This window comes from Mus caroli, chromosome 11 (genome assembly GCF_900094665.2).
Source record: "Mus caroli chromosome 11, CAROLI_EIJ_v1.1, whole genome shotgun sequence".
NCBI classification, from domain to species: domain Eukaryota; kingdom Metazoa; phylum Chordata; class Mammalia; order Rodentia; family Muridae; genus Mus; species Mus caroli.
The window spans coordinates 75,714,939-75,740,357 of record NC_034580.1 but is presented as its reverse complement, the minus strand read 5'-3'; the positions used below and the strand labels follow the sequence as shown (position 1 = coordinate 75,740,357).

Sequence of the window (25,419 nt, the reverse complement as noted above, 5' to 3'; positions counted from 1 at the left end):
CATTTCGGTGACCTGGAAGTATTCTCTACCATTGCCATTTCTATTCAGCCACCATTTCAAGGATGGATACACATGAGCACAGAAGAATGTGAGGGAATCATAATGGATAATTCGCGCCAAAGCCGCTCAAGTTATGTTTGTTAGTTTGTTGGCATCTACTAGGCAGGGGTTGAAGAAGGCAACAAGGCCTATTCCACCCAGAGTCAGGTCCACACGGCTCCCCGCCACGCTAGATGCCCGTGCCTGTCTTTAGGGGGCGCTGCCGCTTAGCCGCCGCGGCTGGCCCAGAGCGCGTCCCCGCCCCACGCGTGCGCGCCGCCCAGGTGAGGAGGCGGCTGGGCCGGGGTTGGGCGGGCTCATCGGTGGGGCGGAGCCCGAGCGGCCGGGGCGGGGCGGGGCCCAGCGGGACCCAGGCTAGAGGCGGGACCAGCCGCCGCCGTCTCCGTCTCGCCACCACGGCCCCCACACACCCCGCAGCCACCGCGGGAGGAGCGGAAGCCGCCGGCCTCGCCCGTTCAGAGCCGCGCCAGCCGGAGCTCTGAGGAGTGGCGGCCGTCTCTCTCTCTCTCTCCGGCGCGACCCCGCCCAAAGGTGCCGAGCACCCCCGCCCCAGCCCGAGCGCTCCCACCTGAGCCGGCGCCATGGCGGAGCAGGAGAGCCTTGAGTTCGGCAAGGCGGACTTCGTGCTGATGGACACCGTCTCCATGCCCGAGTTCATGGCCAACCTTAGGCTCAGGTGAGCGCGTCTCGACAGCCATGCCGGGGTTTCCCGAGAGGGGGCGCTGCTGAGGATTCGGGGTGACCGGGGCGAGCAGCTCCCGCGAGTGAGTGCGGCGGGGTGACAGGGGGTCCGCGGCGCTGGGTGGTCACGCCTCCCAGAGAGAGGACTCTTCCTTGGTGCGGCCTTGGGACTCCAGGGTGTGATGAGGTCTAGGACTGCACTTTAGGGGTCTGGGGTCGTCCCTGTGTGGTGTCTTGATTAGGGGTATACTGGGCTTGAGGTCGCTTGGGGGTGTACCAGCCCGCCCTGAGCCAGGTAAATGATGTGGGCGGGACCGGGTGACTTAATGGAACAAAAGTAAGGGAAAAGAAAAACTTAGGAGCGGCATGATGGCCCTGGCAGCCCCAGGAAAACTGGAAGGTTGTTTTAAAAGAGCCTGGCATCTATCTCCTCCTGCTTTCACGCTCGATTTTCTTTTCTCGTTTTTTTCCTTTCTTTTTTTCCTTTTTTTTTTTTTTTTTTTTTTTCTTTCTTTCTGGCGTGGTTCCATCCTACCATTCAGGATGCTATGGAGTGAACCCTAAGCTGTCTGTTCCGGGACACGGGCTATTTTTTAGTTACTCATTCGACGTAATTAGACCCGTTTCCAGACATCGAAGAGACTGCTGTACTTGCCAGTGCCAAGATAAACTGTCTGAATTTGACAAGGCGTCCATGGTTTCAGTTTTTTCAAGGAGTTATGTATGGATGGAGCCTTTGTGTTACTGACATCTTTGAGAATTTAGTTACAACTCAATGCCCCAAAATGGGCTTCCAAGAGGAACTTATTTTAGAAAGTCTTCTATATGTGGTTATTTCATTTTCAAACAGTAATATGTAATATGAGTATTAAAGTGGTTTGACTTAAAAAAAAAAACTGAAACGGAGTTTCAGCTTGAAGCGTGTGCTTGTTTATTTGTTTGTTTGTGTTTTCCCGGAAGCTTTGCTCTGTCTGTTACTTGTAAACTTTATAGCCAAATATCACTTTTTAAACTTAAACCTGAAAATCATAATTAGATTTGGATATTTACCTCAATTTTACTGTCAACTACAATTCTGTAATTTTTTAAAAAACCTGTTTTAATTTTTAAATTAACAAAACAAATAATTTCATATGTTCTGTTCTACAATATGGCTAGGGTGAACTTGAACTTTTGCTCCACCTACCTTTACTTCCTGCTGGGAGTACAGGTATGCACTGCCACACTTGATTTCTGTAGTGCTAGGCATCAAACCCAGGACTTGGTGCATTAGGCAATCACGCTATCAACTAACAAACAGGGCTGCATCATCAGCCCTCATCTGTTCTGTGTCAGGCTTCCTTGTGTCTGGAGCAAGAGTGTGGAGCAGGAACACTGGCCTGCAAACTACATATGCCTGCCATAAACTGGCCTTGTCTGTGGGCCTCCATTTCCAGGAGTTTTCAGTGCTTGTATTCTAGGACTCCCCCGGTTTCCTAGGGTCGTTCTCTCAAGATACACAGCGTATTCCTAAATAGAGTGTTGTGGAGTTATATGTAGTCCCCAGAAAGTCTATTCCAAGAGTCCGCGTGAATTCTAGAATCTGAGGATACTCACCTATCATCCCACCTACTTTGCAGGGTGTGTGTGTGTGATGCTGGGAAATGAGTTTGAGGCCAGTCTGGAGAGTTTTTCAAGGCTCTCTTTTAAAAATTACAATCAGAGGATTCCTGAGTTGTATAAACTGACATAGCAGAATACTAGCTCCTTTATATATGTATATGTGGGTCATGGATTCTAAGAAACCCCCTAGTGGATAAACTGTATATGCTGTGTTTTTCCCTTTAACTACATACCTGTGATGAAAAATGACTGATATAAAACAGAACTATTATGACAGTAAGAAAAGTTAGATGGAGTTTCTTGCAGTTTCTCTTTGTGCCATATTCACCTGCATTGATACTTCATCTGAAATTGCAGAGAATGAAGTTCTGGATAAGGGAGTCTTATTTGCATATAGCCTGTATACACATACCATCATATATACAAATGTCTATATGTATATATATTCCTTCTCAGTCTTGGAGACTGAACTCTTGTTCAGTCTTTTTGTGTGCTCTATCCCTGAACTACATCTCTAGCCCCTCTTGTGTACTTAAATCATTGAATTGTGTTACTTATAATACCCAATACAATGTAACGCGATGTAAAGTGTTTCTGTTATTACTAAGAGCTAATGACAAGAAAAAGTCTGAACCTGGTCAGCATTGATACAGTGCTAAAATGTTTTCTCTAAATCTTTTCAATTCTCAGCTGATGGAATTTGATTGACTCTGTGAGTGTGGAACCAGCAGCTGCAGAGAGTCAACTACAGATTGTATCCAAAGCATTACAACAGCATGTTGCACTTTCTTGTTTCATTGTTAGTTGGTTGTTGACTTTATTTTATTTATGTGTTTATTTTTTGTTAGTTTCCCAGGTTACAGCCTCAGAGGTAAAGCAGTCCTCTTTAGATTCCGGAGTCCTGGGATTACTAACATGTGACACCGTGGTTTGTGTGTTAATTTTAAACGAAAGTTTAGATGCCCAACTTTTATATAAATGACCTCAAATACTGTCCTAATCAAAATGAAGAAGTTTACAGCAATAGTCAGTATTACCGTGGTTCAGAATCAGTGGCTGAGATTCAGACTTTAATTTGAACCCTTTCCTGCTGTGGCCTATGGATAGTGTACTTAAATATTTCTGTAACTTGATCATTTTTAAAAAATAGAATTAAGGTTATCTTGAGGTTAAATTAGTTAATTTACAGAATTCCCAAGATTACCTTCTGGCAAATACTTATTAGTAATTGCTGTTCAAAGTTTTCTCAAGTGTACAGTAAGCAGAAAAAGAGTATGTAAAATAACAATTTCACAAATTAAACTTGCTCTAAATTACTTGAGATTCTACCATACTTCCCTCCTGATGGAGCTAATGTGCTTTGAGAAGCCTCTTTTCAATTAAGCTGCTGTCAATTACTAATCATTTCAGATTATCAGACATCAAGTCCATTTGCCAAGTATATACTGCTTACAAGACACAACAGTAACACTTGAATATAGTGTCTTATTTTAACTTCCATATGTATATCGTAATGTATCATGGAACTAATCATGTAGACTACATATGTATTAATCACATGTACTACACACATGACATGACATTAGCTAGAACCTTGAGGCATTTTCCGAGTTTAAAGTTGAAGGCCTAGAGTCAAGTTAATTTTTAAAACTTTCTTCTTGCCAGATATTGTAGTTTACTCCTGCAGTCCCAGTACTCAGGAGGTTGAGTCTGCAAGCTTGCAAATTCAACTCTAGCCTAGTGAGATACTGTCTTACAACCCCACCCTTAGCCCCAACAGAAAAGAAAGGGTAAAACAAAGAATAACCCCCTACCCCATCCCTCTGCAATAGAATTAAATGGTTGTGGCTTTTAAAAATTAATACTGTCATTATTCTTGCCAGTGGAAAGTGCTCTACCACTGAATTTGCCCTATGGCTTTTTTCTTTTTTATAAAAGCATTATTTATTTATTTTATGTATGAGTACACTGTAGCTGTCTTCAGACACACCAGAAGAGGGCGTCAGATCCCATTACAGATGGTTGTAAACCACTATGTGATTGCTGGGATTTGAACTCAGGACCTCTGGAAGAGCAGTCAGTGCTCTTAACTGCCGAGCCATCCCTCCAGCCCTGGCTTTCTTCTTTTTAAGTAAATTGAAGTACAACATTTAGATTTTTTTTTAATAAAGGATTTCACATTCATTAGTTAAAAATTTCAAAGGTTTGAATGATTAGATCTTTAGTGAGAACCTCGCTCCTGTGTGCAAAGAAGAGAATAGTGTAATTGAACTTTATTTAAGGTCCTAGAGGATGAGATGGATGGATGCAAAGAGTTATGAGTAAGCTCTGTTCCTTATCTTGTGCCTTATCTTAAAGAGGTGGCATGTCAGTGAAGAAAGGTGGCAATCGCTATTCATTTAGAAAATAGAAAACTAGATAAGCTCTATTGAGCTAAGATGGCTATGTGCTAAGTAATTCTACAAACTTAATTGTTCTGGAAGTTCAAGAAGGGGGAAAATGCCACGGGTTGAGTCAGAAACACCCTGAAGAGGAGTTGAGCTAAGTCCCAGAGAATGAGTAGTGCTTGCCTGGGTGAACCTGTGGGTGGAGAACATTCCAGGTGGATACAGTGGCGTGAGTAGGGAAGGTAGCGTGAAAGCTGACTGTGTTTGGGAGATAGTCAATGAGCTCTGTTGTCTGCAGAGGAGTTGGTGTTGGGGATCTGTGGGAGGAGTCATGAGCTCTCACTAGCAGGATTCCTGTCTAATGCTGAGATTTCCAGCCCACCTTTCCCTGCCAATTAGAACCCTGGACTGTCTGATATCTGTATGTGTTTGCTGATGTTGTCACTTTTTGTGGGGGGCGGGCCAGTCATCTCACTACATAGCCAAGGCTGACCTCAAGTTCATAATCCTCCTGCCTCTGCTTCCATGTGCTGGGATTACAAGCGTGTGACTCCACAGCCAGCATTTATGTATGTAACTCTGAGAGTTGGCTGTGCTCTCATTACACAGCTCAGCAATTGCTCAGTTGTTAATTCCCTGGAGCCTTAGAGTGCCAGCTAATGGTAGCACCATACCTTCTTTTCTAGCTGTAAATCTCAACCCAGATTTAAAACAGCCCTCTCTTGGAGCAAAGGCTTCCTGTTACCTCAGTCTTCCCTCCATCCCTGAGCGTATTTAGCTGTTTCTGGACACTTGATGCTGGGTCCTTTGGCCATCCATTTCACTTCATTTCCAGGCGACCAGGAATCCCCATTGCAGACCATGTGCTAAGATGAGACATTTTTAATGGGTGGTACAGGGCTGCACCAGGCATATGCTTTGGCAGTTTGCAGGTGAAACGGGAGGTGTCTGGTTGAGGGATGGATGCAGGTATGCAAATGAAATTCCTGAAGGTGTTCCTATTACTCCTGTCCCTCCCTCCCCATGCTGGTTCCAGTCTGTACTCTTTATTCTGCAATGTCTGGTCTTCTGATTTCTGCCCGGATCTTCTGCCCGGATTGCTTCCTTCCTTTTGGGTCTGTAACCAACAGTGAAGAACCCAAGGCTGCAGTTACCTCAGGGCTCTGTGCCATCAAGACCTGATCTTAATTTTCTCAACAGTGGAGAATTTCTGCCACTGTGCTGGGCACACAATGCAGTCCTTTGTGGCAACAGTTTCTCTATTATAGATAGAGAAGAAAGGAATTTTTAATAAAACTTTTATGGCACTGGGTGTGGCAGTGTGCACTTGTCAATCCCAGCACCTAGGAGGCCACACCAGGAGGATTGTGGGTGTAAGGCTGCACTTCAATAAGGTATCAATCCAATAAAGGAATAATTAAAAACCTTTCACATCATTGTAGGTTTGGAATTGTCTTTTCAGAGCTAGTGGTGTAAATCAGAGGATGTGCCACCTAGCATGTACAAGGCCCTGGGTTTAATCCCTAGCACTATCTAAAGAGAAACAACAACAAAAGAATTGGATAACAGTTTTCTGCTTTTCCTTTGTTGGAACTACAGCTTGACTATGAACATTTACTTCAATCGGTGTCATTTCGTTCTACTCACACTACCTCTGTGTATGTGCATTCCCGTGCCTGTGCGTGTTGTGAGGGGCAACTTCAGGGCTGGGGCTCTCAATGGCCTGGAGCTCTCTAAGTAGGCTAGGGTGGCTAGGGAGCCCCAGGGATCTCCTGTGACTGCCTTTCCAGCCCTGGGGTTACAAGTGTCACCACACTGGGATTTTTTACTTGTATTCAGGGTCTAACTCAGGAATTCATAATTGTAAGGTAAACACTTATTGACTGAGTTATCTCCTCAGCCCCACCTCTAAAAACCAGTGTGTGTGAGTGTGTGTATCTGGACAGGGTAATGTTAAAGAGATGGTGCAGGCTAGCGTGAGGAAGCGTATCTAAGAAGATTCAATTCGTATTTCTTGCTCTTGTAACAAAATCTACCAGTGTCTTCAGGTGCTCTTCTCTTCTTCCCAGAAGACTCCTGTGAGAGGAGGAGGCTTGTTCTATTATTTCTCTTTAATTTTTCAGTGGAGCTGGTAGTGGGAAAGTCCTTACTCTGTTTCTAAATGATCCGTGCCCAGGACTAAGAGTCCTGTTGGCTTCCTTGTTTTATGATTAGACACAATTCCTGCCTGCGTCTTCAGTGCCCGCTTGAGACCCTGGCACTCAGATCGCATTCTGCTTCCCTTACAGCCACTTGTTTGGGGCCAGGAGCCCTTGCTGCTGCTGCTGCTGCTGCTGCTGCTGCTGCTGCTAGCCTGACCTTTTCCTGTTCCTGAGTCTTTCCAGCATCTCCACCAGCTTCAAATCCTCTGTGCATATGAGTCCTGCAGGTGAACAGCCGGCCGAGAACACCTCACTCTGCATGTCATCCTTCATATAACATCTGCTGAAATACAAGATGTAGGGTGCTGTTCCGGAGTGGACTTGAGCTGAGGACACTATCCCAGAGATGTGTTTTCCAGCTGATATGACAGTGTGGTGTGCTAGGCTTCCTACCGTCATCTGCTGCTCCTATCTTGAGGCTAAAGCATCTGCTCAGCCTCAGTTATTTTGCAGTGCAGGGGGTTGAAGCCACAGGTCTCATGCATACCAGGCAAGCGCTTTACCACTGAGCTATACCCAGTTCTCTTTCTTTTAATCTTTGCTTAGAGCACAGTTTTTTTCAGTGAGGCTGTTGACATTTTGAGTGGATAAGGCTTTGATATGAGGGCTCTTCTATGCCCTGGGGGGTTCTTTAGCAACATCTAACTACTAGATGCAAGAATTGTATCTGGGTAAAATTGCCTTCAGTAGGGAACCTTTGGCCAGGCTGTTCTTACTCTCTGGAATGTTCCTTCCTCCTCGCTGCCCTCAGTCCCTCCCTGCTTGTCACACTCTTTCTTACTCATCTTGAGACCAGTCGGAGAAGTCTTTCCCAATCTTCCAAGACAGGGTTAATTATACTCTGTGTTCCTAGGTTACAGGCACACTTATTCATAACAGTTACAAGCCTTGGCCACATTCTCATTCTCATTCTCTTTCTCTCTCTTCCCTCCCTCCCTCCCTCCCTCCCTCCCTCCCTCCCTCCCTCCCTCTTCTTTCTTTCAATCTTTCTTTCTCTTTCTTTCTTTCTTTCTTTCTTTCTTTCTTTCTTTCTTTCTTTCTTTCTTTCTTTCTTAATGTCTGTTTCCTTGCTAACCTGTGAGTTTGTCAAAGACAGCATTTCTAAAGGTAGACCCAGGTTCTCTGGTACTTTGAAACCCAGTGCTGTTTGGAGAACCACCATCTGTAAGAAAAGGGATATAAATTTCGGATGTAAGGTTGGGTAGTGAGCTTAGGGGAGAAGGTGTAAGTGACTGAGAAGCAGACGTTTTGTTTCCTGCCTGTCATGCCTCGGACTATTCCTTGATACCTGGTGAGTTCAGCAGAGCTCAAGTAGTCAAACGTTGGATAATTGGTCCTCATCTAGGAGAATTCTCGATTCTAAGTGTGTCAGAGCTTGGTGTTGCAGGCCTATAATCCCAGCTACTTGGGAGACTGAAGCAGGATGATTGTAAGCAAGGTCTATATGAGCTGCAGAGTGAGGTCAAGGACAGACTTGGAATTTATGGAGGCTATGTCTCAAATTGCAAAGAAACGAGGGGAGTGTGGTTAATCTGTGGGTAATCCCAGAATTTGGTATGTGGAGGCAGGAGGATCAGGAGCTCAGAGTCTGGTGAGTTTGATGCCAGCCTGGGCTGCATGGGACTGACTCTCTTTCTCTCTAAAAGCAAACACTCAAACCCAAAAGAGCAAGCTGGGATGTAGCTCAGTAGATTGCCTGCCTAGCAGGCAGAGGCTCCAATCTCTAGTACCACCCTCACCTGCAAAAGACAAAGAAAGCATATCCCCTTCTCAGCGTTACCCTTAATTATGTGCTGGGGAAAGGAGAAGTTAGGGAACAAATAGGCAGACAGAGCTGCCAGGGACTCACATGTTCCCATAGAACTCTTGTGCCCACACTCAGAGAGCCATTTGGTCATTGGAAACTTTGGCGAACACAGTTTTTCCTTCCTTACCGGACCCTGGGTGGTCTTCCCGCACCGGGACCCCACCATAGGTTCAGTGCTTCAGTTCAGGCTCTTCCTTCTTAGACTTAGAGGAGAGGTGAATGGCACACTAAATCCTTTTGGCTTCCATATAAAATTCTTTGGCAACTGCTTTTGGAAATGGACAGTTTGCTCTGTGCCTGTTTTGCACATTGGCTTCAGATTGGAACAAAAATGGGAATTTGGGTTTTGGAGCTGCCATTTGGAGTGAATCACCCCACCGCCTTGTTTCCTCTCCTCTGTGACAGACTTCCAAGGCTATTTTTATTCAGGGTCATTTCTTGACCCTGTAGACTTCTGCTGAGTTTAGCTCCCAAATCGAGCCAGATGTGGATGGGATCAAGCGCTCAGAAGTCACTACTGGTTACTTCCATTGCAGGCTTTTGAAGGGATCGACTCTTAGGTTTGCTTGACTTTGAACAGGACTGGTGAGTTTGGTATGGATGGACACATTTACTTAATGATCCATGTCCGTTTCTGCACTGAGCTAGCTGCTCCACATGCACTAGTTCTCACTGATGTCTGAGCCCCCATTTTCTGATAATTCCCTAAAAACAGGATTGGGCCATTGTGTTGTTGCCCAGCCATTGCTGACTTCACTGAGAGAGAAATTTCTGTGGTCCTTAGTAGCGTCAGCCCCTATCATAGCTTCTCCCATTCATGCAACCTACTGACATCACTCAAGATGTTGACTCTATTCATAGGTTGGAGTGAGAGGGTAAGCCTCATTCTAATTGTCGTTTCCATCCCCTGATTGATTTGACAGTTTTATTTCCTGGGGGACACAGGCTTCTTTCATCTAACTGCTCTGGAATTGTTGGTTAGAGCTCTTGGAGAGACCTATGTCTTCCATACTTTAGGGGCATTTGTGTGGAAAGAGGAGAAGGAAAAGTGTGCTTGTCACAGGGGGAGAGAGAGAACACACAGGCTTTGAGGCCTGCCTGATCGACTCCCAATCTCAGCTTCCCTTTGCCTCCTCCTGGCAGTATGACTTGGGTTCCCTAGGCCTTGGGGTATGTATACGGACAGCGATCAGCCTCTAGGGTTATGGGGATAGCATTGTCAGTGTGGAAAGGGTCTGGTCAGGGCTCAGTCTACCCACTTAATTCCTGTTGACTCTTCCCTGCTCCTTCCCATGCTGCCTGCCCTCCCTGCCCTCCCTGCCCTCCCTGCCCTCCCTGCCCTCCCTGCCCCTGTGAGTGCTGGAGTAGCTGTGTTCTTCCTCCCCCAGTAAAATAGAGGAGTAATTTGGTTTGGTTTTATCTTGGGAGGCAAGGATGAAAAAGGTCCTAGAAGGAATCTGGTTACTTTGTGGAAAGAAGGTGTTTCTCAGTTCTACCTGGCTTCCCTGAGCCTCCCTGGTAGGAATGAGAGGCTATTATGAAATTAAATGATAGCACCTGAAAACCTCCTAATAGGGGCCAGAACATAGCAGGTCTTCGGTGAATGCTTAGCCCCCTGGTCCAGCCTCTTGGATTGGACATTTCCTGGCCGTGCTCAGTGCATTGTGTAACTGCTACCTGAAACATAACCACCTCTACAGGAGTACCACTGTTCACGTCCTGAAAATCATACTAAATACTTCCCAGCAAGAACTTCTGCTGTATTTTATTCTGCGTACCATGTTCTCTGATCTCATATAAGTTGGTAACACTGACCCTCGAGTCTAGGCACTGAGAGCTATGTGATACATTTCTAAGTAGAGGGTCTTTAAAAATATGGCAACTCTTAACCAGTTTCCTTATTTAACTGTGGATTCTGTGTGATTTTCACATACTCTCCAGCTTTAAGCTGGAAACGACTTGACTTTTGCTGAGCACTGTACCGAGTACTTTGCTGGGATTTCTTTTGGAAGTCACTCTTTGAGAGAGTCTATTGGATAAAGGATGCATAAATAAATGAATCAATGAGAAATGAAATATGGAGCCCAAGTAAACAGAGCAGATAATTTATCATTTTAAGTATTCCCTAGACAGAAGGACTCAACACCAACCATATTTTTAAAAAGAACTGCTGACAACATAAGAGCTGTGTATATGTATAGATTACAGGCCAGAGAGGATTGAGACTTGAGATTGGAAATGGCTTGGGCATATTCTCCCGATGAGGCACAACCTAAGCAGATCCTTGATGGAAAAGAGCTGTCTCACATCTGGAAACGGTCTTTCCCCACTGCCTTCTTGCCTGAACCTCCCAGATGAGAGGCTCTGTGCCTCCCTACTCTCAGTGTAGATAGCCATGCTCCTAGCCAGCGCCCATTGAGTAAAGTGCTTTCCTCTACAATGTCTACACCTTTTCAGTATTCTCTTATGCTGTCTTCCAATTAGAGATTAAGTTGAATTGATACAAATTCTCTTAGAAAGTCGAATACTGCCAGGCACAGTAAATTGGATTTATAATCCCAGCCCTTGTGAACCTGAGGCAGAAGGATGACCCTGAGTTAAAAGCAACTCTGGGCCATGTAGTTGCAGCCCTCTCCCTTCCCACTCTTCTGGAACCATATATTTCTGAGGCAGCCCAGGCGCATTAGTGTGCATTGGCCTAAGTCTGGTTACCCGCTATTGCGTGCCTCCCCGTAGCCCTCCACTGGAATCAGGGACTGGTGTTTTCATTTCTGAGAAGTGAGTTTGCTTTGTGGTGCTGATGAGACGGATCTGGGATGGACTGCTAAATGCTGTTGTGAAGGGTGTGCATGGCATTGTAGCTCAGTGTACTGGGAAGGCAAGTCCTTATGACAAGGGAGAATCGCCAAGGAAAACTTAGCACAAATATGGTTTCTGATCATCTTTGAGTCTAGGACAGGGAACAGGAGATCTCCCTTTATCTTATACTCAATTACTGAACTTCTGAATCTCGGCTCCCAGACAGTTGTGTACTGTGATCATGACACTGTGGGCGGGAAATGTTTGAGATAGCCTGAGAGTTAGATCATGGCTTCCAACATATCCTGATGAAATGGAATGGTCTACTTGTGGAAAGTAGGGCAAAGAATCCCAGTAAGGGGCTTGGATAATTGGGAAAGTGTATGAAGGCCATCAGCTGGCTACTTGTCCATGCTCTGCCCCCATCCAGTCCCCCCATGTCCTAGCTCTTCTGTGAAGATACACTACCTTATAGTCCCCACATAGCTGCCTCACTGATGTTGCCATTCTGACGATCTACAAGTCCTTTCATCTCTCATGCAGTCTATGTAACTCACAACATAGCAGTAGGTCTTACTTTAGTGGGACTCAAGCACTAAAAAGACTTTTACTAAAAAGTGCTTTACTAAAAAGACTGCTTCCTGCTGAGCAAAATTTTTCCTAGAGGAGCCACAGGCTGGTACAAAGTTGTAATATGTTGTAATATGTCCTTCTGGAATGGATGGAAAGGCATATGGAGGAACAAACATAGCTTTCTTTTAATTTATCTTTTTCATATCTCTCCCATGATTATATTACTGTCTTGAGTTTAAAAAAAAAACAAAACAATTTACCATTTACACAGAAGGTTCACACAAGCAATAGAAGTGATTGAATTGGTTTAAAAAAAATGGTTTTACCTAAAACAATGAAGCAAACACCAAGAGAAACTCAAACAATTTTTCTTTCTGTGACCACAAAGTTAGCTTTGAGGACTTGGACAATGGATGATCATCTGGAGCTGTCTGAGGCTGCTGGCTTATCGCAGACTGCTGCTTTGTCTGCGGCTCCCATTAGGAAAAATGCCGGAGCCAATTTAAAAAAGGGCCAAACACCATTGAAAACACTTTGACTTGACCCTACCACTGGTCTTGTTTCAGTTCTGACTTACACAGATATCTGGGCTATTTTGAGTTTATTATCAGAACAGTCCTAAATATTAGGTTGAGTTAGCTAGTTCTGCTATCCTTCTCTAAATTCTTATGATTAATAAGAGAACCTTTAAAACATATAAACAAATAAGGCAGCTTATAAATTACTACTACAGATTTGGAGCTTTAGTTTCCTAAATACATGCACCCAGAAATTAGATACACACACACACACACACACACACACGTACAAAACAAAAACTCCCAACCAAAAGCAAAAGCTGTAGTGCATATAAAACATCAAACCAAGGAGACAGGAATACTCCTTGGCTTGCCACAGCTGCAGTGCTCACTGCTTTGGTTCCAAGAGCTTGTATGGCCTAGCCTTTAACCTTGAATGATCCCTGCAGTACAAGGCTGTTTCCAGATGAGATGTGAAGTCTCGCTATGTAACCCTGAGGTCCTGGAATGCCTAGATAGATTCACCTGCCTCTGCCTTCTGTGTGTTGAGGTTAAAGGTGTGCACCAACTAGACTGTTCATTCTTGACATGCCTCAGGTGCTCAGATGTGAATGCTCTCTCTCTCAGTTTTGCTTCCTTAAGAAAAATATAAAGATATGATTTTACTTTTTCCATAGTGAAAGCATCATCCTGGCCATACTTTTGAACAGTTGTTTTCAAGCCATTGTTTTATGTAATTTCTCTCCCCTCGCCCCTGATTGATATATACGGTTAAGTCTCCATTATTTGTTTCATTCTGTCCCCCTGTGACTCTTCTCTCCCCTCTTACTGTACAAGTCTAATCTACCCTGGATTTGGCAGTCAGACAGGCACGTTAGAAGGGAGTAGGGAGAGAGGAGTGTGTTCTGATGAGATAGCTCTCACGTGACAGTTGTGAGATAGGAGTTTTAAGAAGCCCGTGTCTTGTCTTCTCTGAGAACCCTTTTTGATTGCTTTGCTATATTAGTTCAGGAGGCTGAGTTCTAGGTAGGTGCGGTGCCACTTGAAACTTATTACTGCCCTTGGCATTTGGATTATGTGTGAGGCTGAACAAACCAAACTTAGGAGTGGAATTTTCCATGCTATGAGCATTTTGCTTGCTGGCTGGCTTTTGGCAAGCAGCCGCTGTGCTTCCATTTGCATCCCCTACCTCCCAGGCTTCTGTTTTATCTGAAACCTTAGATGAACAGGAACTTCTTTAACGTCGTCTCAGTTTGTCCTAGACAGGTGCTGCTCAGAGCCGGGGCTGTATCAGAAGTGCCTAGCTTCAGAGAGACGTCTGAGCTCCATCTCCTAGAGACAGTTTTCAACTCTCATGGTGCCAGGTGATTCTTGTGTACGGTCAGGTCAGCAACCACGATCCAAGCAAGTGTGTTGGCATCCCAGGGTTGGAATCCCCTTTGGTGAAGCTCAATGGGGCATGGCTGTAATGTGAGCTGACTGGAATAGTAACAAATATAACAGGCAAGTAATCACTGTTTGCCGTTTCGCTTTACTTTAGTTGTCTAATAGTCATGTGCTACTCTTCATCCTCGAGTTGTGTTTTCTCTTCTTTCATCATAAGAATAGGCCTCTCCCACCACTTTCGCCATGCTGTGTGTTGTTTTCTGTTCTGTGTCCAGCTTCTCAGCCCTGGCTGTCCCGGGACTCACTGTGTAGACCAGGATGGCCTCAAATTCCTGTCTGTCTCTCTGAAGTACTAGGATTAAAGGCATGCACCAGTCTGTATCCAGGTTCTTAATTTTAAAAATTACATTTTGTGTGTGTGTGTGCCCGCGCGCGCGCACACACACACACACACACACACACTTTGGAGGAGGGAGATGACTCTGGGTAAAATGCCTGCCTCACAAGCAGAAAGAGCTGGGTGGATCCTCAGTGATGTGTGTCTGTAAACCTAACACTTGTGGGACAGGGAAGGAAGAATGCAGAGACAGGCAGACCCCTGGAGCTCACTGGCTGGCCTAGTCTGGTCAACTGGGTGAGCTTGACTATCTTAAAAAAATAAATAAATAAAACAATGGCTTTTTTTAAAAAGATTTATTTATTTATTTAATGTATATGGGTACACTGTAGCTGTACTGATGGTTGTGAGCCATCATGTGGTTGCTGGGAATGTGAATTCAGGACCTCTGCTTGCTCCAGTTGGCCTCACTCGCTCTGGTCTAAAGATTTATTTATTATTATATCTAAGTACTCTGTAGCTATTTTCAGACACAACAGAAGAGGGCATCAGATTTCATTATGCATGGATGGTTGTGAGCCAACATGTGGTTGCTGGGATTTGAACTCAGGACCTTTGGAAATGCATTCAGTGCTCCTAACCACTGAGCCATCTCTCTAGCCCCAAAATAGAATATTATAAAAAAAGAAATGTGACATTGACCTCTCATTTCCACATGTATGAGTACACATACTGTATGTACATATACACATATATGTGTATCTATATGTACCATTCTTGTTAATACTTTGATACGTTTCCTTTGCAATTTTTTATACATATGTAAGTACAGTCACCTCAGAATTTGGAATCTTTTTAAGAGTATGGCCCCTGGCAGGTCAACATGCTTAGTGGATGGCTCCATGCCCATGAGGATATTAGCAGTACAAATTGCACTCAGTGGGTGCATGGTTTTTTAAAGAGGGAAGATGCATAATTGGGAAGGTGGATCTGGGGTGGATCTGGGAGGAGTTAAGGGAGAAGTAGGGGTGAATATAATGAAAATACATTGTGTACATGTATGAAATTCTCAAAGAATTAATAAAAATATTTAAAATTTGGACTCTTTCTACTTAATGTGTAACTGCTTTCTTTTGTAGCATAGTGTGCTTTTCTGTGGCATTAAGGGGCCTTTGAAAGAATGATGGCCACCATGGCTTCCTCTTTCTTTCTCTCTCTCTTTCCTTCCTTTCTCTCTCTCTCTCTCTCTCTCTCTCTCTCTCTCTCTCTCTGTCTGTCTCTCTCTTTTTGGGGAAGCTGACTTTAAATGACCTTAAAAGGATGAAGAGTCTGTGTGTGGTGTAGGGTAGGAGGGGGCAAAGGGTCCAGGCCAGGCAAAATTAATCACACGGGAATAGCGAAGAAAAAGCAATCTCTTTAGACAAGCAGACTCTGTACATGTTGTCAGAATCGATGTGTCCAGTGAGACTGGGATCTGGGTGGGAAGAGGCAAGCAAAGTGGGGATAGGGGACAGTGGCACACTGAGTCAGAAGCACACTCTCTGAAGGCCTGGGGAAGCAGTGGTGCAGTTTTTAAGTACAGTGGAGCAATTGAGACGTGGGGTACAATCTTGTAACAAGATGGCAGTATTGGGTGAAAGTGTACATTTACACAGGCCACCCCCACTCCCACCCCAAGAGCAGGCAGTTGTCCCCAGTGTTTGTTTTAGTCAAGTTCATGAATTGAGCCCAGAGCTGGCAGTCCTTTCTCCATGTTTTCTTTAGTGTGACAGTAAATCCTCATACAGGTCTAACGCGTGCTCTGTAGGGCAACAAAGCTGCTTGTTGACTCCAAGTAAATCTTGATAATACATAATAGGCTATATAAACTGACTTGGGAACCATTTTTCTGCTTTAAGTAAGAGTGGATTTTTGAGCCATGAATTCTCTGAAAAGACTCTGAGCCAAAATTTAACCCCAGTTTACCACTTCTACAAGAACAGTGACAATTCATTTTTCTGTTCTTTTTTCCTATCTCAATTTATAATCAAGTAGTAACTCTTCAATTTCCTTTATTACTATTTATAAGAAGTGGTCCCTTTAAAGATCTGAGCACCTGGAACAGTGCAAAGGAAATATGTGAATGAAAAGTAACCACTAGTTCTTTAGTGACTAGTAACTTAACAATACAGACAAAGTAAGGTGACAAGAGGAGGGGCTATGTAATCTATACAATGTATCAATATTGTTCCTAGCTTTATCCATGGAAACTGGATTGTAAGTTCCACTTTATCTCCTCCCACCTCTCCTGGAGGAATGAGTAGTTCCCACTCTTTTTGTGTGTCAAGTTGAATGCTGTTGGCAGCCTCTGAAAAGAAGCCCTGACCACAGCAGCTTAAATCAGAAGGAAACACAAACTGGTTGCAGTGGTGGCGCACACCTTTAATCCCAGAATTTGGGAGGCAGAGGCAGGCGGAGTTCTGAGTTCAAGGCCAGCCTGGTCTACAGAGTGAGTTCCTTCCAGTTCAGCCAGGGCAACACAGAGAAACCCTGTCTTGAAAAACAAAACAAAACAAAACACCAAACAAAGAAAAAAAAGGAAACACAATAACCAAACCAAGCCGTCTGGACACGGGCTCTGTCCATGCCCTGAGCGTCCAGCCCTGACTCCCTTGGTCTCTCCTTGTGCTGCTTCCATTCTCATCTCCAGGCAGATCATTGCAGTAATTCTGTGCACCCTACCTGCACACAGTCACCTCCAAGGGAAGGAGAAGGACTACCTGTCGTCTTGTATGCCCCCTCTTTGGTAATTTGTCAGTATTTGGTTGCATGCCCATTATAAAACCCATAAGAGGTGAGAGGCGCGTGGTTATCAGCTTTAGGAGGGGATCATTTGGGACTGGGAATAAGGTTTCCTGCTGCTTCACCTGGCCACATAGACGGGAGTCTGCGTCTGAACAGCCGGGTACTTTTAGAAAGGAAAGAATTGTATGGCTGGAATAGGATGTTGGGAGGTGACCAAGAGTGTCTCCTCAGTATACTTTGAAAAGCTATGTGGATAGAACCGAGTTCATTCAGAAAAGAATGCTTCCTGTGAAGAGAGACTTGAAATTAACTCACTTAAAAGGGTGACTGGAGAAAATAAGATACAGATCATAACTAAAACAAACAAAAAAACCAAAACAAATCTATATTTGAGTAGGAATTGGTTGTACTGTTTTGGGCGATCCCAGAAGACAGAATCTGTACCAGTAGGTGATGTGAAGAGTGTCCTCCTAAAGCCATTAGGTCAGGGCAGAGCAAGGTAAGTGTCTGTGTCAAGGGTAGGGTTTGGAGCCCAAGCTGAAGGAAGTGGCTCCCTACCTGAGCATCTGGAATGGAGAAGAACACTTCTGTGTAGGCAGGCTCCTGGGGACAGCAGCCATCTTAGTTCTCGGACTGATGCTGTCACAGTGCCTGTGTTCAAGTAGTCCTCAGAATGGTGTGTGATTAAGATTAATAAATTGTTTATTTCTGGAATTTTTCCATTCAATATTTTTGGATTATAAACTGAGCACTGGTAATTGCAAGCACAGGGAAGGAAGCAGCAGATCAGGAGGAAGATACTGTAGTTAGGGAAACAGGACCAGCTCCTAGGAAAAGGAAAGTAGAGATAATTATTTATTGGGACAATTACTATGTATCTAGAACTATATTTAAAGGTTTTTTATTCCTTATCTCTTCTAACCTGCTCTGCTCTGCTCTGCACAATAGCCTTTATATAGATATGAAATCTTTGGTGAATTAAGAGGCAGTTGGAATTTGAAACTAAGTTGGCTTGAGTTCAAAGCCCATGACCTAACGGCTTCCTAACATATAAGGGCTGCAGAGGGCTGATAATGTCTTAAGATACTGAAGAAGTGTTTCTGAGTACTCCAGTTGACATGGAGGTGATCATGGAACTCACTTATGAGACAAAGATGGTCAGAAACAAGCAATAAAGTACGAGCAAATGGCCAGTGGATGAACCTCGAGAAACATGTTTTTATTTGCTTGTGTGTGGGTTCTACTGAGACATGTGTCTGTATGCGTATTCTGAATGGTGGTAGCTAAGATATATTCTCTTTAAAGTTCCTTAATACTTTGAATTGGACTCAAGTCATCAGGCCTGGGTGACTAGTGCTTTTCTGTGCCTTGGTTCAAGGAACAAATATCTTATACAGGGCTGTCCAATACTAACGATGGTAAGAGGTGCCAAGAGAGGAGTACCCAGGGAGGCTGGAAGAAAGCCAGCAAGTGTAGTGATATAGGATTCAAGAGAACAGAGTGGCTGGCAAAGGTGGATTCCCCAGAAATGCCTAGGGAGAGATACCTAATGACTACCCATTAGGTACACAAGAGAGCATTGGAAGCCAGAGGTTGGTTCCGGTGCCCCGTGGAGGTAGAGAGCAGTTTGTAGTGGTTGCACAGTGAGTGGTGAGAAGGCCTTCTAGATCCCCAGGCAGGGAGAGCAGGACATTGCCACAAGAGGTTGAAAATGGGATTTTGGTTTTGTTTTGTTTTTGTTATATTTTAAGCCTAAAGAGTTGAGATGAGTTGATAATAACATAACAAAGAGGACGGAAAAGAGAGAAATTGGGAGAGTGAGATTAAAAGAGAAGAAGGGTACAAGATGGGTTGAGATGAAGGCTCTGCGACCTCTGCCTAAATTGTTCATTTTCTCCACCATACAGCAGAAACCATGCTGTGTGAACCAGGGTGCTCACTGACCACAGTCTAGATGCTCTATGTGATCAACTAGACCATTCCCAAAGCTAGAAAGCCAAGACATGTCTGTTTGTATATTCTGCATGGTGGCAGCTACGATATATTCTCTTTAAAGTTGCTCAGTTCAGGGCTCTTTTCTTGGTGTAATCTCATGAGAAATGCCCTCGAACACGGAAGAGGAGGACAAAGCATTGAGAACGAATACACTGTTAGCCAGCAGAAGCTCACCCTGCAGACCAAAAGAACCAAACCAAAGAAAGTGCTACAGGCCAGGTCATAAAGAACTCTGCCATGTTTTTCAGGGCCGAGTGTGTTTTGTAACATGCATTGTTTACTCTGTCATGGCTACTTTTCCCGCCATCTAGCTTGGTTTTGAAGAACTGTTTTAATATGTATAGTTAACTAATCTTTAAAGGTGTGCCAGAAAAAAAAATGCGATGCAGTGAGGAAATGGAAGTATTAAGTCTAGCGTTTCAATGCAATAAAGAGTAAGTCAAAACCTGGGAAGAACACAAGTCCATCAGCCTGGGACGAGAGAGTGAGTTTTAGTATTGCTAGAGTAATACAACAACAGTGAATGAGCTTATAGCTACACACAGCAGCATGATGACGTCATACCATTGAACAAAGGAAGCTGAGCACCAAGCAATACCTACCCCACACCTGCATTGTCAAGTTCAGAAACAAGCAGCACTTACTGGAAGTGTTGGAGTTTGAGAGGAAAGAGAGAAAGCAATAAGGGCAGAAGCTAAGGGAAGGCTCTCGGGTGCTGCAAACTGCCATTCTCCTCGCATGTGGAGTGTGTTCCTCAGGTCGTGCACTTGGGATCTGTGCCCCTGCTTGTTACAGTAGACTTCAATTCCAATGTGCTTTACAAGTGAAAGGCAACAAGGAGCCTTCCAGGAAGTGGTGAGGAAACTATAACATCCAGGGAGTGATTGAAAATTGGTAGAAGGCCTGTCACCTTATACAAGTTGCCCTCCAGCCAGTGAGGATTAGCCTATACGCTGTTAATTGTAGTTGGAGGTATGTCATGGCTTTAGTGGATTTGCATTGAGTGGAATAACTAACAGCTGCCGTTGTGGTGGTGGTGGTGGTAGTGGGTTGTTGTTGGTTGTTGTTGTTTGTGGTGGTGGTGATGATGGGGTGGTGGTGGTTGTTTGTTGTTTGTTGTTGTGGTTGTTGTTGGTGGTGTGTGTCCACAAGCACCCAGAAATGTTGGTATATTTGTGTAACATATATTGGTGTTTCCATAGAAACCATACCAGCACACTCTCTGGATTAGTGTGCATTCAGGTAATGCACTCATCCCAGGGAGTGTCTCAGCTTTAACCTCCAGGTGATGTGTGTTCTATTGCCGTAGTTACAACCTGTTTAGCTTTAGCCTGCTTTTATTACTTCTCCAGTTTCTCTCTAGTTTCATTTTGAATTAGGTACCTTTTAAGAATTGCACACTTGCTGGGCGTGGGGGTGCCCGCCTTTAATCCCAGCACTTGGGAGGCAGAGGCAGGAGGATTTCTGAGTTCGAGGCCAGCCTGGTCTACAAAGTGAGTTCCAGGACAGCCAGGGCTACACAGAGAAACCCTGTCTCGAAAAACAACAAAACAAAACAAACAAACAAACAAAAAAAGAATTGCACACTTATGGAGTGTTCTTCTTCATGGGCTGTGTTGAACTCAATCAGTTGGTCTAAATACAGCAAGTAGAACCTATCTGGCATTATTAATAGCTTGAAAACTCAAATGTCAGTTGCCATCCTGAATAAAGTGTTTAGTGTACCCCAAGGTGAAGCAAGAATCATTTTGGATTATTTGCCACTGGCTTCATTGGTGATTCCTCTTTTCACCCGGCAGACACTGTGCTGATTTCCATAGATGCACAGACTTCAGACCCAGGGTTCTTTATTCCAGGTGGGGCTTAGCTTTCTTTGGCTGGAGGTGACTCACTTGTGGAGAATTTTGAATGCTTAAGTAAGGAAGAGAGCTGTTTTTCAGCATTTCATAACTTGAAACTCGTCACTACTTTGCCAGGATGCATTTTATGCCTTTATAAACCTCTTGTAAGTTAGGGTTTCCTGGTAATTTTGATTAATAAATTCATAAGGGCTCCAAAGTGCATGTTTGAAATTAGAAGTAACTTTTCCTGAGATGAAAGGTTTTCTTTTTCTTTGCCTTGTGCTAATTCCAGTATGGTGAAGTTGTTGACTCGCCAGTCAAGAGAATAGTTGTTATTTTTCTGTTTTTAGAAAACGAAGCTAATTTTTGCCTATTTTTGAGACCAGTAGCTATGAAAGGTGGCTTTCAGGCTTTTGCTTTAGAAGAGGGAAAAGAACATTGTGGGGCCGTTTTCAGAAACTACTTGCACACCGTTAGCACAGTGGTTCTCCCCTTCCTAAACGCTGCAGTCCTGTAATACAGTTCCTCACGTGGCCATGACCCCTGACCATAAAGTTATTTCATTGCTACTTCATAACTCTAATTTTGCTACTGTGATGAACCATAATGTAAATATCTGTGTTTTCTGATGGTCTTAGGGGACCCCTGTGAAAAGGTCATTCTACCCCCAAAAAGGATCACAACCTACAGGTGAGAACCGCTGATTTAGCTTACACTTGTAAGCCCGATCATTCATATATACAGTCTGTCAGCTCTATACTAAGGTAAAGGCACAAAGATGAACAGACAAAAAAGCAATTGTAGCCACATTGTGGTGGAGTAAGGACAACATGCTGCAGGACCTTGGAGGAGGACACTGTGGGAAGGTAGAGTGGGGTTTCCCAGAGGAGATACTTGAACTAAGATATGAGTAGGAGGTTCGCATTGGACATTGAAAAAAAATAAGTTCATTAAGTCCCACACTAAGAACTTCTTATTTTACAAGGCGACTGGTTGCCATTGGAGCATTTTTAAACAGGGGAATAACTTGACCCAATCAGCACATTAGAAAAATGACTGCGTTGTTAATGAGAGGATAATTGTGTGCCATTTATAAAATTACCATTTAAATGGTTCAGATGGGGAGTGGGTATATTGTTTGTGGCTTAGTGGTTGGTTAGCATATATTATGCCCTGGGTTTGTTTGATGTTCAGCACCACCTTTTAATCCCCTTCTCACCAAAAAATTTCAGGTGAGACTCGTGAGGAAATGGGAAGAGAAAAAACCATAGTTTTGTATTCCTGAGATAGACTGAATTGTCCTTGACTCGCCTACTGACCCAAAGTAGAAATCTCAGAAAGGTAGAGATATTGACAAGAGCCAGGAATGTAAAAGGAATGGAGGTGTGGAATGTGAAAGGGCAGGGTAGCAGATTAAAGTTGTTAGTTATCATGTTGGATCCTCCCATGGAACTGACCAGTGACCAGGTGCCAGTGGAGTTCTGAAGCAACTAGGGAGGAACGGGTTTATTTGGCTTACACTTCCACACTGTAGTCCATTTCTTACTGAAGTAAGCCAGGACAGGAACTCAGATAGAACAGGACCCTGGAGGGAGGAGCTAATGGAGAAGTCGTGAAGTGCTGCTGCTCACTGCCCACTTCTCATGCTTTGCTCAGCCTGCCTTCATAGAGAATCCAGGACCACCTACTTGCCCAAGGGTGGCTCTGCCCACAATGGGCTGACCGCCTCACCCCCACAGGTCAATCACTAATTAAGGAAATTCCTCAGACCAGGCAATGTTGCACACCTTCAATGCCAGCACTCAGGGGGCAGAGACAGGAAGATCTCTGTGAATTTGAGGCCAGCTTGGTGTACAGAGTGAATTCCAGGACAGCCAGGGCTACATGGAAAAAACCTTGTCTCAAAAGAATACCTCACAGACTTGCTTATAGAGGCATTTTCTCAACTGAGGCTTCTCTGATGACTGTACCTTATGTGTCAAGTTTACAGAGCTATCCAGGACAATAATATTTTTTTTCCATTTTATGCACATTGCTCCTTTGCCTTCATGTATGTCTGTGATTTTATGCACATTGCTCTTTTGCCTACATGTATGTCTGTGTGAAGGTGTCAAATCCTCTGGAACTGGAGTTACAGACAGTTGTGAGCTGCCATGTAGGTGCTGGGAATTGAACCTGGACCCTCTGGAAGAGCAGCTGATGCTCTTAGCAACTGAGCCATCTCTCTAGCTCCAACAATCTTATGTTCTTGAGGTAACATAATTTGGTACAATGTGTGAGTCATTGGGAAATACATCCAATCATCTTTCCACGTAGTTGTATGAATATGCGCTGCCAGTGATAGATAGCCCTAATATCCCATGGTTTTATGGAAGGAAAAGTCTGTTGAACCAGAAAATAATGATACAAAGAGAAAGCAACAGGTCTGTGAGAGTTTCTGGAATGAAGCACGATGCTGAAGAGAGGTCACATTAAAGAAAAAGTGGATGAGCTCATTGGGTCGGGTGATGGGAGGAGTCAGCACAATGGTAAGGAGTTAGCTAGGTTCCAGGGAGCTGAGGAGGACTTGACATGGAGAGCTCATTCCAGATTTCTAGTTACAGTGGGCAAGGGGGAAAGGAATTGATAGAAAGACTGCAGACTTGATGGAAGGCACTGTAAGAGGTTTTTTTTTAGTGTAGATTTTAAGCATAGTTGTGAGAATAAGAGTTAATAACAAGACAGAAGTGTGGTGATGTGGGGTCTGGAGCTCTGAGTCCTGTCTCCTTCCTAGGTAGGGCAAAGAACAGCTAATGTGCAAGGGGATTAGATGTAGTATGGATGGAGGAGATTGGAGGAATTTCTGATAGATTTCATTTTGCTTTGTGACAAGAGACAAGAGGTTCCCAGTGAGGAAAGGTAGAAACATCAATGTCTGAGGAACAAACAGGTTTACCTTCCGATGCGGGTCACTATCAAGTATGTGCTTCACCAAGCTTTGTTGAAGGCCTTCCTGAAAACCAAAACTGTATTGTAGAGCTTCCAACAGGCTAATCTGGGACATGTTCCCACCCCACTTCCCCAGGACTTAGCAGGCCAAGTGCAGGGGAAAAGCAAAGTAACCAGCCAGTTTGCATCTGAAGACGAGGTGGGTTGTTGGCTTGGTTATGTTTACAGATGAACTTATCTCCCCATAAAGAGAGATAAGGGAGAGTGGATGGTCTCCTAAATCCCACAAGCAGATTGAGTCACCTGATATACTCGGTACTTTTCTCATCCCCGACAAAAGCAGCCTCTTGGCTTTCAGTCGGAGGGAAGAGTTCGTGGTGGGTGGAGGGGAGCAAGAGGCAGACCACACTGTGTCCGCACGGCTTTCCCCCTTTACCCTTTTATTCCGTCTGGGACCCCAGCCCAGGGAGGCTGCTGCCTACATCCAGGATGGGCCTCACCTCTCGAGAAACACCTGAGGTGCATTTTCTAGGTGATCCCAAATTTAGTCAGATCGACTGCAGTTTAAGCATCACTCAGTGCAAGCTGGTTACTAAGCTCTAACCAAGGCTTGCAAGGACTCCTCTTCTCTAATTCACTGTGCTGTAGTAAAGCTTTAGAAACAGTTGTGCATTGATTGTTACACAGAGCTTAACCTAACAAAGAAAACCTAGGTGTGTACAATGGTGAGTAGGGAGGAATAAAAGCAGAATACTTGTTGTAGAAAACATCTCATCTCACTGGGGGGTTGCTGACCCGCTTTTGATCATTCAGTTGCTGGATAAAAGACACACAACTTTTATTATTATAATAATCCTTCATCAGCACTGGAGCTGGGCAGTAATCTACCCTCTAAGCTATTAAAATCTACTTCCCCATCCATAACCCCAAGTTATAACTTGCTAAGTTCCATCTGGGCTGCTCTTAACTCTGGTTGGCCAGTCCTCGTGGCTGTGTGCTCATAACTCACCTACCCCTCTCTCTCCCTTCTCCTCCTACCCTAAGCCTGGAAACCTCAAACCCCCGCCATCTCGGTTCTGCCCAGCTGTGGGCATCTCTGTTCACCAATCAGAGATAACCTGAAGTGGGGTGAGGGGGCACAGGGTTATGTAGGTCACTTGGGTCTACGTGCTGATTTCTCTCATTCCTGATTCTCTTGTCCCTGGGAGCAACCAGGCCTTGGGGCCAGTGTTTAGCATTACAATACATAGCAAAAGACCAAGCCTCAGCAATTTCTAGTTATTTCTCTATAAAATGACTATATGTTGTGAAAAGCACAAATGTTTGGTCAGCGGAAGTGATGGGGAGCCAGTGGAGGAGGTGGCAAATGGTACACTCAGAGTGTCATCTCATTTTTATGTAAAGAGTAAATTTTCTTTCTTTTTCTTCTCTTCTCTTCTCTTCTCTTCTCTTCTCTTCTCTTCTCTTCTCTTCTCTTCTCTTCTCTTCTCTTCTCTTCTCTTCTCTTCTCTTCTCTTCTC

The 25,419-nt window shown here is 44.3% G+C and overlaps 1 protein-coding gene across 2 annotated transcripts in view; it reads left to right on the top strand.

Moving 5' to 3' along the window:
• Positions 1-416: 416 nt before the first annotated feature.
• The window catches only part of Myo1d (myosin ID), a 297,401-nt gene continuing 272,398 nt past the window's right edge, over positions 417-25,419 (top strand). Inside the window, exon 1 of one of the 2 annotated variants that reach the window (XM_021176177.1) lies at positions 417-736. In XM_021176177.1, the coding sequence (XP_021031836.1) occupies positions 642-736 (95 nt within the window). In that variant the 5' untranslated portion in view covers positions 417-641. The remainder of the gene's footprint in view (positions 737-25,419) is intronic. The other variant, XM_029483156.1, reaches the window with a different exon arrangement.